Source organism: Dendrobates tinctorius, unplaced genomic scaffold (genome assembly GCF_039654945.1).
Source record: "Dendrobates tinctorius isolate UK_male_01 unplaced genomic scaffold, ASM3965494v1 ptg000028l, whole genome shotgun sequence".
NCBI classification, from domain to species: Eukaryota; Metazoa; Chordata; class Amphibia; order Anura; family Dendrobatidae; genus Dendrobates; species Dendrobates tinctorius.
The window spans coordinates 31,615,418-31,628,284 of NW_027361696.1; the positions used below are offsets into that span (position 1 = coordinate 31,615,418).

General features: G+C 44.1%; 1 protein-coding gene across 2 annotated transcripts in view; it reads right to left on the reverse strand.

Annotated features, from left to right (window-relative positions):
• Positions 1–832: 832 nt before the first annotated feature.
• Positions 833–12,867, reverse strand: part of LOC141085259 (zonadhesin-like) — a 98,864-nt gene continuing 86,829 nt past the window's right edge. The window contains exons 1-4 of one of the 2 annotated variants that reach the window (XR_012231255.1): positions 11,853–12,012; positions 9,502–9,711; positions 9,315–9,356; positions 833–2,226 (exon numbers count right to left, since the gene is read on the reverse strand). Coding sequence is in view for 1 of the 2 variants with exons in the window: in XM_073570526.1 (XP_073426627.1) it covers positions 1,880–2,226; positions 9,315–9,356; positions 9,502–9,711 (599 nt within the window). In the remaining variant the exon portion in view is untranslated. Of the gene's footprint in view, positions 2,227–9,314; positions 9,357–9,501; positions 9,712–11,852; positions 12,013–12,867 lie in introns of those variants that run through there. The other variant, XM_073570526.1, reaches the window with a different exon arrangement.

Genomic DNA, 12,867 nt, shown 5'->3' on the forward strand with positions numbered 1-12,867 from the left:
TCAATGCTTCAGTGCGATTTTTTTGGCCTGCAAAAAAAAAGTCGCATGCCTTTTTTTACAGAAAAAATCAACTTCCACTATAAAGTCCATCCATCGCTAGGAATATTGACTTAAAACTTTTTTTTGAGACTTGCCTGGACTCTGTTGCATTTATTTGCAGCATTTTTCTACTGGTGCGTTATATTATCTACATTAATATTTTTGCAATTCAAGAGACAGAAGAGAGATGATGTCTGATGTCATCCAGGTAAATGATACATATTACTAAAGTGATGACATAATAACTCACCAGTTATAAGCTTTGGTTTCAGTCAGTCCTTATTTACTCTTTATAGTCTCCAGATTGGTCTTCTTTTCCCGGACGGGAGCCTTCTTCCTCCCATCCAGGATATGTGCACTGATAGTGAAGAAATATTTGCCCTAACCTGAACTGGAGGACGATCTCAGTAAGGATCTTTTTTTTTTCCAAGTTAATGATTAAGTTGATATAATTGTTGATCTGGATGATATACTGTATATTATAACTGATGACCACTAATGCCTGGATATTGGGCATGGAGCAAGGAGCAAGGCTGAGCTCCACCAATGTTTTTCAACAGATAAAAGAAGGACCTTGTCATGGTTTTGCTGCACACAATTTATGGATGTATATACTGGAAATAGATTACTTATCCATAAATTGTGCAAACGCTTCCTACAAATGTCTTTTTAATTGTAGAAGTTTCACTTCGCCTTGAATAAAGTCAATCATCTCTATCAGTGGGATATGAACCAGAAGAATCTGGACATTTCCTTCTTTGTAAACCCAATAATATCCACATCTTCATCACACTTCATATTTACTGTTTTATTGTTGTTACATAGATTGGAATCAGAATAATTCTGGATTATAAGACGAGATCACAGAAATAAGTGACAGAATCATCCACATACTGAATATAACAGGGATTCTTCTTAGAGTTACAGGGTTGATGATAAACCAGAACTCGAGGACGTCGTAAAAACATTATCTTCTTTATTTATTCAACATCACACAAGATAAACAAGATAAACCGGAGTCTTTAAGTTTATATTGTCTATTATGTTTCATGTTGCATAAACAAAGAAGGTAATGATTTTACGACGTCATCAAGTGCTAGTTTATCATCAACTCTGCAAAAATTTACCATACCCTGGAACCACAGCCCACACCTTGCTGCAAGGCTGCTTAATGAATGGTGTGGGATTATGTACATAGGAGGATTGAACTGATTAAGTGGTTTCTTCCTATACTTCTTCTTAATTTCCTAAACTGGAAATGGGGAAGACTTGGTGTCAGTAGACCATTCAGAGTGATCAACGACGCTGTAGGCAATATTCATGCCAACTCCATCTAAACTTGCCCAAATATTCATTTCTGATCCACCCTGTCCTAGATGAGTGGCAGAAAGAGGGGTTTTTATAGAAAGTCATTAACATGGTATTGAATAGGTTTTCTAGGGTCTATTCTACTTGGTCTTCTAGGATCTATTCTACTTGGTCTTCTAAGGTCTATTCTACTTGACTTTCTAGGGTGTATTCTAGTTGGTCTTCTAGGGCCTAATCTATATGGTGTTCTAGGGTCTATTCTACTTGGTCTTCTAGGGTCTATTCTACTTCGTCTTTGAGGGTCTATTCTACTTGGTCTACTAGGGTCCATTCTACTTCGTCTTTGAGGGTCTATTCTACTTCATGGCTCTTTTACAAATACCCTTATAATGCTCACACATATGATAATATACAGATACATGCTGAAGGTACTAACAAATTAATCTAACATTTCATGGCAATAATCAACAAGGGACTAAACGTTTATGTCCACCGTGTGGACCAGTACTGTAGAACTATAAAGGAGCTGTGGCTATTCTAAGGGAACGGGACAATCTTCTTTCTTCACACACTTAAAATTAGAAAATATATAGCCGTCATCACAGACACATGAAGGAGCAGTGTCACAGATATCAGGGCTATGTCCTTCTTCACAGTTTGGTTGGCAGGTGGATGCATTAGGCTCATAGTGCATGTTAGCGTCACATTTTCCTTCGCAATCTTCAGGCTTGACGCAGCCTGCAGGGGATGGGATAAGCCCGGAATCACATCTACAGCCATAATATTCATGGTAGGTACAGAGTTTCCCCTGGTAGAAAGGACTGCTACAGGTTGTATCACAGCCAGTAATGAGTCCATAATGAGTGTTTGGAGGGCAAACTAGAACCAAAGAAGATGAAAATCTCATGTTAAGGAATTGTTACCAACCACAAAGTCCACTTTAGTCAATTACAAATTTTTTCTGACATTTTTGGCACAAACACTGCAGGGTGAATATTGGCAACCTCCCACGTTCATATGTAGTGACTAACAACAAATAACTAGAGCTTGTTGGGTCTCCCATGTGATTAGGGTTTACCTCACACGATCAGTATATTTACGGAATGTGTCAATCGGCTTCATCAGGAACTTATTTGGATGGGTTGATAATTGGGAAACGCAAGTTCATAAGAAAACTCACTCCAGATTTTTGGCCCAACTAAACAGGCTGGTAAAACCATAATTTGTCTAGTGCAACTATTTTGTAAGCCAGCTTTACAATTATTGTTATCCACAGCACATCGTCGTGTGTAAACAGCAGATGAGCTGCCAAGAACAATGACGGTTCATGTGCACAGAACTATTAATGATCATTCTGTGCATATAGAATTCTGGTCAATCGGCAGTCATTTACCAGCCATGATTGTGCCGTGTAAACCAGTCATTAATAAAGGATCCTGATCACAGCCACTTTTTTACAGTCGGCTCATGGCCTCAGAGGAAGTTCTCATGCCACAGTGGCCACTGGAGGAGTTTTGCAGCAGCCCTCCCCTCGCATCATTTCTAGCAGCTTCCTCATTTCTGTCACTTTGCAGCAGGTTTCTCCTTTCTCGTTCTCTATCTTTACAGCAGCTCGTCCCTATTTCTAAGTTTGGGCAGCAGCTCTCCCCTTTCTCTTGTCATTTCTAGCAGCGTTCTCTATATTCTTTATATAGCAGCTCTCTCTTTTCTTAGCTTTGCAGTAGCTTTTCCCTCTCTCTTCCTAATGTTGGGCAGCAGTTCTTCCCTTTCTCTTGTCATTTCTAGCAGCGTTCACTATACTCTTTATATAGCAGCTCTCTCTTTTCTTAGCTTTGCAGTAGCTTTTCCCTCTCTCTTCCTAATGTTGTGCAGCAGCTCTCCCCTTTCTCCTGCACTCTCCTTTTACAGCAACTCTCCACTTTCTCCTTCTCTACAATTGCAGCAGCTCTTCCAAGTCTCTGGTCATTTTTAGCAGCTCTCTCTCTATGCAGCAGTTTTCTCCTCTCTATTGTTCTCTTTTCCTTTTTCTGCAGAAGCTGTCCCCTGTCATGACTCTGGACAGGATGGTGCTGCCTCCATCCTGGTCAGGTCAGGGTTAATTTTAGTCCACCTCTTTGGTTCTGGGGTGGCCATTTAACGTTGGCAGTTCCTGGATTGTGTGTCGGTGACACGTCTGTATACTCGGCTTGTGGTTGCTGACCCAGGTTTACGTTGTGCCTCTGTGCTTGTGTGTCTTGCTGTGTATGACTTGGTTCTGTTCCCTGACTGCTGCCTTTGCATTCTGCTTTGTACTGCTCTGTCTCTCCTGGTAATCAGAACTCATGGCTTGTCCCTGTTTACTCTGTGTCTTATCCTTCGGTACATTGCTCCCTCCTGGCTTTGACCCTCGGCTCTCCTTGACTACGTTTTCTGTTTGTGCTCTGCACCCTGTGTGAGTAGAGAACCGTGTGCACTAACTACTAAGGAAGGTGCCGTAGTAGGGCCCCACACCATGAAGTAATAAAAATAAACTAGGCACTCAACTTAAAGTCCCCTGGCTTATTTACCATTGGGGATTTTCCTCTTTTAACGCCCCATACTTTTGTGAAAGTGACAATACTGAGACGTGCCTCACTAAATATCCACAGGATTCCCACGAATCCCTGACACTCCTGTATCGTTTTTAATTATAAAGGCCAAATGCAGCCGAAACGCTTTGCCTTGACTGCACCCTGTGTGGTCAGTGTCCCTGCATTCACATGCGGTGGCTCCGCCCCCTGGTGAAGTGACTGCTCAGTGCCAGGTCCTGAACTGCATTAGTTTAAGGTCCTTGAGCTTGGCATGCCTTGTTTCTGCACTCCCTAGATTTATGCAAGTGCCCCCGATAGGCAGCACCAGTGACATCTTAGGTGTCATGACATCCCCTTTCTCCTTCACTCACATTTTATAGCAGCTCTCCCCTTTCTCTGTTCTCTTTCTGGAGCAGCTCTCCCCTTTTTCCTGTCCTTTTCTTTTGCACCAGCTCTCTCCTTTGTCCTTTATCTTTCAGCAGCTGCTCCTTTGTCCTTTTGCAGTAGCTGTCCCCTTTTTCCTGCCCTTTCCTTTTGCAGTGGCTCACCCTTCTCCTGTCCTTTCCTTTTTTAGCAGCTCTTGCCTTTCTCCTTTGTCCTTTTGCAGCAGCTCTCCCCTTTTTCCTGTCCTTTTCTTTTGCACCAGCTCTCTCCTTTGTCCTTTATCTTTCAGCAGCTGCTCTCCTCTTTATTTTGCTCTTTCCTTTTGCAGTATCTCTACTCTTTCTCCTTTGTCCTTTTGCAGTAGCTGTCCCCTTTTTCCTGCCCTTTCCTTTTGCAGTGGCTCACCCTTCTCCTGTCCTTTCCTTTTTTAGCAGCTCTCGCCTTTCTCCTTTGTCCTTTTGCAGTAGCTCTCCCCTTTTTCCTGCCCTTTCCTTTTGCAGTGGCTCACCCTTCTCCTGTCCTTTCCTTTTTTAGCAGCTCTCGCCTTTCTCCTTTGTCCTTTTGCAGTAGCTCTCCCCTTTCTCCTGCCCTTTCCTTTTGCAGTGGCTCACCCCTTTCTCCTTTGTCCTTTTGCAGTAGCTCTCCCCTTTCTCTAGCCCTTTCCTTTTGCAGCAGCTCTCGCCTTTCTCCTTTTGCAGTAGCTCTCCCCTTTCTCCTGCCCTTTCCTTTTTTAGCAGCTCTTGCCTTTCTCCTTTGTCCTTTTGCAGTAGCTCTCCCCTTTCTCTAGCCCTTTCCTTTTGCAGCAGCTCTCTGTAGTGAAACCTCCACCAGGGGGAGCTGGTGAGGGAAGAGAGGTTATACACTAAGAGCAGCAACCCTGAGCAACAGCACAGGTGCCACAGGTAACGAGAGAGAATAGTCAGACGAACCGAGTCAGAAACTAGCAGGAGCAGACGTACCAGAAGGAGCAGCAAAACACGTAGTCAAAATACCAAAGCCGAGAGTCAGAAAGCCAGAACATGAGCACGGGGTCCAAAACGTGAGACGAAATACGTGGTCGGGGTACAAGCCAGGGAGTCAGATGCCAGAGAGGGAACGTAACAGCAGAGACGAATACCAAGAGACGGGGTCAGAAATCAGTCCGGGTCATACACGTGAATATCAGTCAAAGGCAGGAGGATCACCAGGGTACAAGGGTCAGCGGCTCTAAACTGCAAGCTTGAGCTATCACTAACACTGGTCAGCAGGCTTTGAGGGATTTAAATAGCCCAGCTAGCTCCAGAACGAGGCTGAGGAGATTAACCCCCGCATGACCAGTCCGGAGTGAAGACAGCAGAAGATAAACTCCGGACTGGACCATGACACTCTCCCTTTTCTCTTGCCCTTTCCTTTTGCAGAAGCTCTCCTCTTTCTCCTTTGTCCTTTCCTTTTGCACCAGCTCTCCCATTTTCCCTGCCCTTTACTTTTATAGCACCTCTCCCCTTTTCTTGACCTTTCCTTTTACAGCAGCACTCCCCTTTCTCATGCTCTTTCCTTTTGCAGCAGCTCTCCCCTTTTTCCTGCCCTTTTTTCACAGCAGGTCTCCCCTTTCTCTTGTCATTTTAGCAGCTTTCTCCTTTTTTCCTAAACAGCTGTTCTCTCCTCTTTCTTATTCTCTTACTTTGAAACAGCTTTCTGTTCTCTCCTTCATTCTCATGGCAGCAGCTTTCTGCTCTCTATTTATCTCTGATTGCATTTTGAATTTACAGCAGTTTTCTCTTTCCTTCTTTTGCAGTAACCCCTCATAACTTTCTCTCTTTTCAACCCCTCTGCCCTCTCCCATTCTTTTTTGCAGCATCTCTTTTTTCCCCTTTTTTCTCACTCTCTATTTACATACAGTGGGAAAAAAAAGTATTTAGTCAGCCACCAATTGTGCATGTTCTCCCACTTAAAAAGATGAGAGAGGCCTTTAATTGACATCATAGGTAGATCACAAGAGAGACAAAATAAGAAAGCAAATCCAGAAAATCACCTTGTCTCATTTGGCAAGATTTATTTTGCAAATTATGGTGGAAAATAAGTATTTGGTCACCTAAAACCATGCAAGAATTCAGGATCTCACAGAACTGTAACGCCTTCTTTAAGAGGCTCCTCTGTCCTCCACTCATTACCTGTAGTAATGACACCTGTTTGAACTTGTTATCTGTGTAAAAGACACCTGTGCACAACCTCAGTCACACTCCTAACTCCACTACAATGAAGACCAAAGAGCTGGATGATGTAATCACTCAGCGGCCGGCTGTGCCAGAGAGAGGAAGTTGCCAGTGACGGTGATGCTTCAGCTGCGGGGAAACCTGCAGAGAGGTGAGAGAAGTTGTGTGTGTGTTTTCTGTATGTACAGTATGTGTGTTGTATGTGTGTGGAGATGAGTGGTGGTGTGTGTGTGTGCATGCGCAGCACTGTAGGGGAATGTGCAGAGAGGTGAATGGTGTTGTGTATGTCTGTGTGTAGGTGGAGGAGATGGCAATGATGGGGTAATGGGGAAAAGAGAATGATGGGGTGATGGAGAGGGCAATGATGGGGATGGTGGGGGAGGAGGAAATGATGGAAGTGGTGGAATGGGCAAGGATGGGGATTGTGGGGGAGGAGAAGATGATGGACTTAGTGGAATGGGCAAGGATGGGGATAGTGGGGGAGAAGGCAATGATGGAGGTGGTGGGAAGGGCAATAATGGGGTGGAGGGGGACGAAATGATGGAGGTGGTGGAAAGAACAATGATGGGGTGGTGGGGTAGAATGCAATGATGGTGGTGGTGGAAAGGACAATGATGGGGTGGTGGGGGAGAATGCAATGATGGTGGTGGCGGAAAGGACAATGATGGTGGTAGTGGAAAGGGCAATAATGGGGGTGGTGGGAGAGGAGGAAATGATGGAGGTTGTGGAATGGGCAATGATGGGGTGGGGGAGAGGACAATAATGGGATGCGGGGGGAAGGAGGACAATGAGAGGTGTGGGGGATTGGGATGGGAAGAAAACACTTATAATGGACATAGGAACAGGTAGAGGTGGAGGAAGACATTATTATCATTATGTACTAGATGTGGGCCCAATGCTATCACATCGGGAGGGCAGTGACATCACGATGGGGGCAGCTTTGTGGCGCTGGGAGTTGCGCTGGGGGTGGCGGCCCACCCACCTCTGTGCAGTCACAGCCGGCAGGAAAGACGGTGTTTTGCGGCCTGTGCTGGAGATGGTGTGTGGCGCCACCAGAGGGTGGCCGCACCCCATCTCCAGCACAGGCCGCAAGCCGCGGTCTTTCCTGCCGGCTGTGACTGCATGGAGGCGGGTGGGCAGGCAGTGGTGGGTCCGGCAGCGGATCCAGCAGCGGCGGGGGGTCCGGCGGTCGGTCCAGCAGCGGCGGGGGGTCCTGGCGGTGGGTCCGGCGGCGGCGGGGTCCGGCGGCGGGTCCAGCGGTGTGGGGGTTCCGGAGGTGTCCCGCTGGTGGTACTGTGGAAGGGCCTGGTACCACCAGCGGGTGCCATATTGGAATACCTATCACTTGGGTATTCCAATATGGCAGTCGGCGTACTTCCGGGGCGATGCGGTGGATAGTGGGATTCGAGGACATCCAGACGGAAGTGGATGACAGACAATTTAAGGCAATTATATAAATAGATAACACAGACCCTTAGCATATAGTGTACTCACTAATTCTGTATAACACCATCCTTAGTTACATTGTTTCATCTTTTATTATGTATAACACCGTCCCTTATTACGTACCGTCCTCTCTAGTTATATATGGTGCCGTCCCTTATTATATAGCTTCCTCTGCTGTTATGTACTGTGCTGTCTCTTACATAGTGTATTCTTGTTAATTTTGTTATTCACAGTGCCCTCTTTTATTACATAGTCCCCTCTCTTTTTAGATATAAAATGACTGCTGATGGAGGAGCGACCAGTCCATAAGCTCCTCCATTAAAAAAGAAGCTTTCCCATGCTCCATCAGCCATCATTGCATTATACAGCTAACAAGACAGGATGGTATGTTATAAAAACCAGGACTCTATACCGTATAATCCAATATGTAAGGGACTGTACATAACATGAGAGAGCGCTGTATAATAAGGGATGGTAATATACATAATATAGGAGACCATGTAATATATATACATCTATGTGTGTGTGTGCCTATATATATATATATATATATATATATATATACTGTATATCTAAATATATAGATATATACATACTGCTAAAAAAAAAAAAGGGAACACATCCTATATATCACTGAATGACAAATTCCAGTTGCCAAAATTTATTCATTACACATGTAATGCATTGAGAGCAATAAAACATAAAAATGATTATTGTAAATTAAAATTAATATGAGGTGTGATTGACTTGGAGTTAGATGGTGTTTAAGTGTTCCCTTTATTTTTTTGGAGCCGTTGAGCAGTGTATACAATATATATATATATATATATATATATATATATATATATATATTAGCTTTGCCGCCATGAAAGGAAGGGAGCCCAGACACATTTCTTGCACAGGGGCCCCAAGCTGTCAGTGTCCGCCCCTGACCAGGACTCTCCAGATCTCAACTCCATAGAAAACCTTTGGAGGGATTTGAAAGTCCGTGCTGCCCAGCGACAGGCCCAAAACATCACTGCTCTAGAGGAGATCTGTATGAAGGAATGGGACAACATACCACTAACAGTGTGTGCCAACCTTGTGAAGACTTACAGGAAACGTTTGACCTCTGTCATTGCCAACAAAGGATATATAACAAAATATTGAGATTAACTTTTGCTAATGACCAAATACTTATTTTCCACCATAATTAGAAAAATAAATCTTGCCAAATCAGACAAGGTGATTTTCTGGATTTGTTTTCTCATTTTGATTCTCATAGTTGTGGTCTACCTATGATGTCAATTACAGGCCTCTCTCATCTTTTTAAGTGGGAGAACTTGCACAATTGGTGGCTGACTAAATACTTTTTTCCCACTGTATCTTTTCCTTAACAATTGAAAATTCTGCTCACCTGTTTTCTTTATACTGTAACAGTCGGTCTGCCACTGTAACACTGTAATGAGATTAAAAAGCTTTTATTATTATGATGATTACTATTTTGCAACTATTATTTTTGTCTGTGTAATTATATATATATATATTATTCACGGATCAGATAAATAACAGCTAATGAAGTACAGATGTGAAATAAGACTCACCTGCCATCAAGAAGACTACAGAAAGTGTCAGGAAGCCCATGTCTTCTGTAGATTGGAGACTGCAAGTGACTTGATATAATATCACAATTCTGGGATGGTCGTCTATGTACTGTTGAACAGAGTTCTCCGTTGTGCCATTTATAGGACCAGATCCGTAATATTTGCATACATCATTACATATCTGTTCATTATTACATTGTGCAACATGTCCTTAAATGAAGCAATAATAAAATGTGATGAAACAAGGAAGGATGAGATGTCTCATAATTAATAAATACTAGCTTGGCCCGTGCAAAATTTTCACACATTGGTCATCGGGGGCGCAAGCAATTTCAGAAAAAGCAAGCTGGCCAAATGAAAATGTATTTCATGAGCTGATGAACACAGACAGGTATTTATATATATAAAAAAAAATAAAAAACAAAAAACAAATCTGAACTGAGAAAAGTAAGTTAATGTGTATGCACAATGTAAGTGCATATTAACACATGACCATTAACCAGAGAAAACGAAAAGCAAAAAACACAAATATCCTGAACTAAAAAGTAAAAAATATACTGCAAATAATGCATAAAGGTAATAATAGTAATAAGGGTATTTAGTAAACATAATTTTGATCAAAATAATGTACAAGCCATCCCGCCACGTCACGGCAACCCTTGTGGGACAGTCCCTACTCTAGTATTTAAAACCTTTTCACTTGCCAAGTGGCGTGAATGTGAATAAGGGTCGAGCGGCTGAACCACTAGTAACAGCTTAGGCCAGACTGGATGGCTTTCCCAGCTCAGAAAGAGGGCGGTCACACCCCTATATGCACTGAATGCACAATGAAATGAATAAAAAACAAATCTGAACTGAGAAAAGTAAAGGTATTTATACATGTAGAATGGTAATACAATAAATTGTTTTTATAAGTAGAGCCCAGAAAATGTTTTCCGGTTGAGGTGCCACCTGCAGGTCATTGTGTCTTTCTGCAGGTTTATGAAAATTAATGTTTAAACTGTATTTAGTGATAAAATTGTGAATGTGTGGTTTTTTTTAGCTGCTTTCTTGCTGAAGGGAGCAAGTTTACCTTTCAAATGGTGTATCGTGTGTGCTGGGGCGAAGTATTCAGCGAAAAAGCAGTACATGTTTACAAATGTGTTGGTAGTGTGCTTTGGGGTACAGTGGTGCCACCTGCAGGTCATTTTTCCTTACTATAGGTTTATGAAAATTAATGTTTAAACTGTATTTTGTGATCAAATCGTGGATGTGTGGTTTGTTTGGCTATTTTCTTGCTGAAGGGGGCAAGTTTACCTTTCAATTGGTGTATCATTTGTATGTGTGGGTGCAGTATGACCGGAGATACAAAGGAATCACCGAAAAACAGTGTTTAGAAATAATAGCATACATACCTTATTTTATACAAAAGGGCTCAGATTCTTCCAGCTACAAAATAGATGTCCAACTTTGGTCTTAAAGGTAATGTGTCATAAAAAATGTAGTTTTGTAAATCAGGTTTAACATTTTGTTTCCATATCACAGTCTTTAGAATCTTGCAATTTTCACACTGGAAACTGGGGCGGTTTTAGACTCTCTCCTCCTGTTTCAGCAAATCCACATGTACATTTGCAGCAAGGAACAGACTCACACCCTTACTTTTGCATTGAAGCATCTATTGAGCATGTGCAAAGGTCATTGTGAAAATTGCAATACTACCTAATTTTGTTGTTAATGTAGATCAATTGTGGGGAAACAAACAAAAGGTTTCATAAAATACGTGGAACACATAAACTTGAGTTAATCTCCACAAAGAAACCAAGTGAACTGCACTAGAGCATTGCTTCAATCACTATTAAATGTGATGAATAATCCTTTTAAACTGAATAATAGAGCATACTTGTGTAAGAAGGTGAGACAAGACGGAGTCAGCGGTGTGCGGTGCCCTTTAAGGCCGGAGCTATCGGGGCTTTCACCACTGCTAGCGGGGGGAGATTTCCCCTGGGAGGGAGAAACCATCTGGTCAGACAGCAGGGGGTGCGGGGTACTTAAGGGGGCCTGAGCATGGGAACGGGTCAGATATGGCGGGAAGGTGACAGGAGACAGTTCACTCCCTCTCTGCAGCTCCTACTGATGACTCCCCTGTTTCCAGACCTCCGTGTGCTAACTTGAAGATTACCCCTGACGCTATTGAGTTACCGTCTGTATCCAAACCACTGAATACTTCTGCTACACACAAATACTGTTACAACAGCCTAGAGACTACTCTGAGAGACCTCAGATTGTTGTGGCTAGTGTACGTGCTCACTACCCGTGCCCGGCGCCATTTCTGAGACATTCATGCAACGGACTGTTTCCACGTTCCAGCATACCAGAGACAAAGAGGAATGAATCCTTCGGCACTGTTGGGCGGCAGTATTACTCATTTCTTCAGAGCAGAGCCAGAGACTTTGTGCATCGTTTGAGACACCGACAGGAGATATTACAGCCTTCCTCCTGTCAGAACTTCAACCGATAAGTGTCCCGTTTATCTTGTTGTCACGCCGTGCTCACCTGGGGGCGGGACCTCGGTCCCGACGTCATCTCTTCCGGAGCTGCGGTCACTCCGGGGGTCCCGTAGGGTGCGCACGCGCAGCTCCCATCCCCGGGCCTCCTCCTACATGTCACGTTTGCGCTTGCGCGCTCATGTCAGTGCTGTATAGGGCTCGGTCCTCTCTATGGTAATGGAGGACCTGACCCGGAACCTGTAGTGGTCATGTGCTTTCTGGCTAGGTCCTGACCCGGAACCAGTAGTAGTCATGTGCTATATCAAACGACCTCCCCCTAGGGGAGGTGCCTGATTATTGTTGTGCTCCTGGCTTGGTCTTCCGTGTCCCTGCCTGGCTGTGCGCTGTACTCAGGTCCTCTGCCTTGCACTCTGTTGTGCCTCTTGGCACACGCTCTGAATCTGCACTCTGCTTTGTACTTGGTTGTGCCTCCTGGCACACGCTCTGACCCTGTGTTCTGTCTCGTACTCGGTTGTGCCTCCTGGCACATGCTCTGACACTGTACTCTGTCTCATACTCGGTTGTGCCTCCTGGCACACGCTCTTACCCTGTACTCTGTCTCTTACTCTGTTACACCTCCTGGCACACCTGCTGCCTGACTCAGTGCTCTGACGTGCTCCTTGCACGCCTCCTGCTTCACTCACACCCGGACGATCGAAGTCTCTGTATACCACGTGTTCCCGTGTCCACACTTTACACGTTCCTGCAGACACTCTCACCCACTCGTGTCTCCTGTAAGCCGGCCGCCTGGTGCCAGCAGTCGTGGTGCCTCACCCCCTGGGGCTTGCCCCTGACACTCCCTGTATAGGGGGTGGTCTTCACTAGGTCAGCTCGCCCTGGG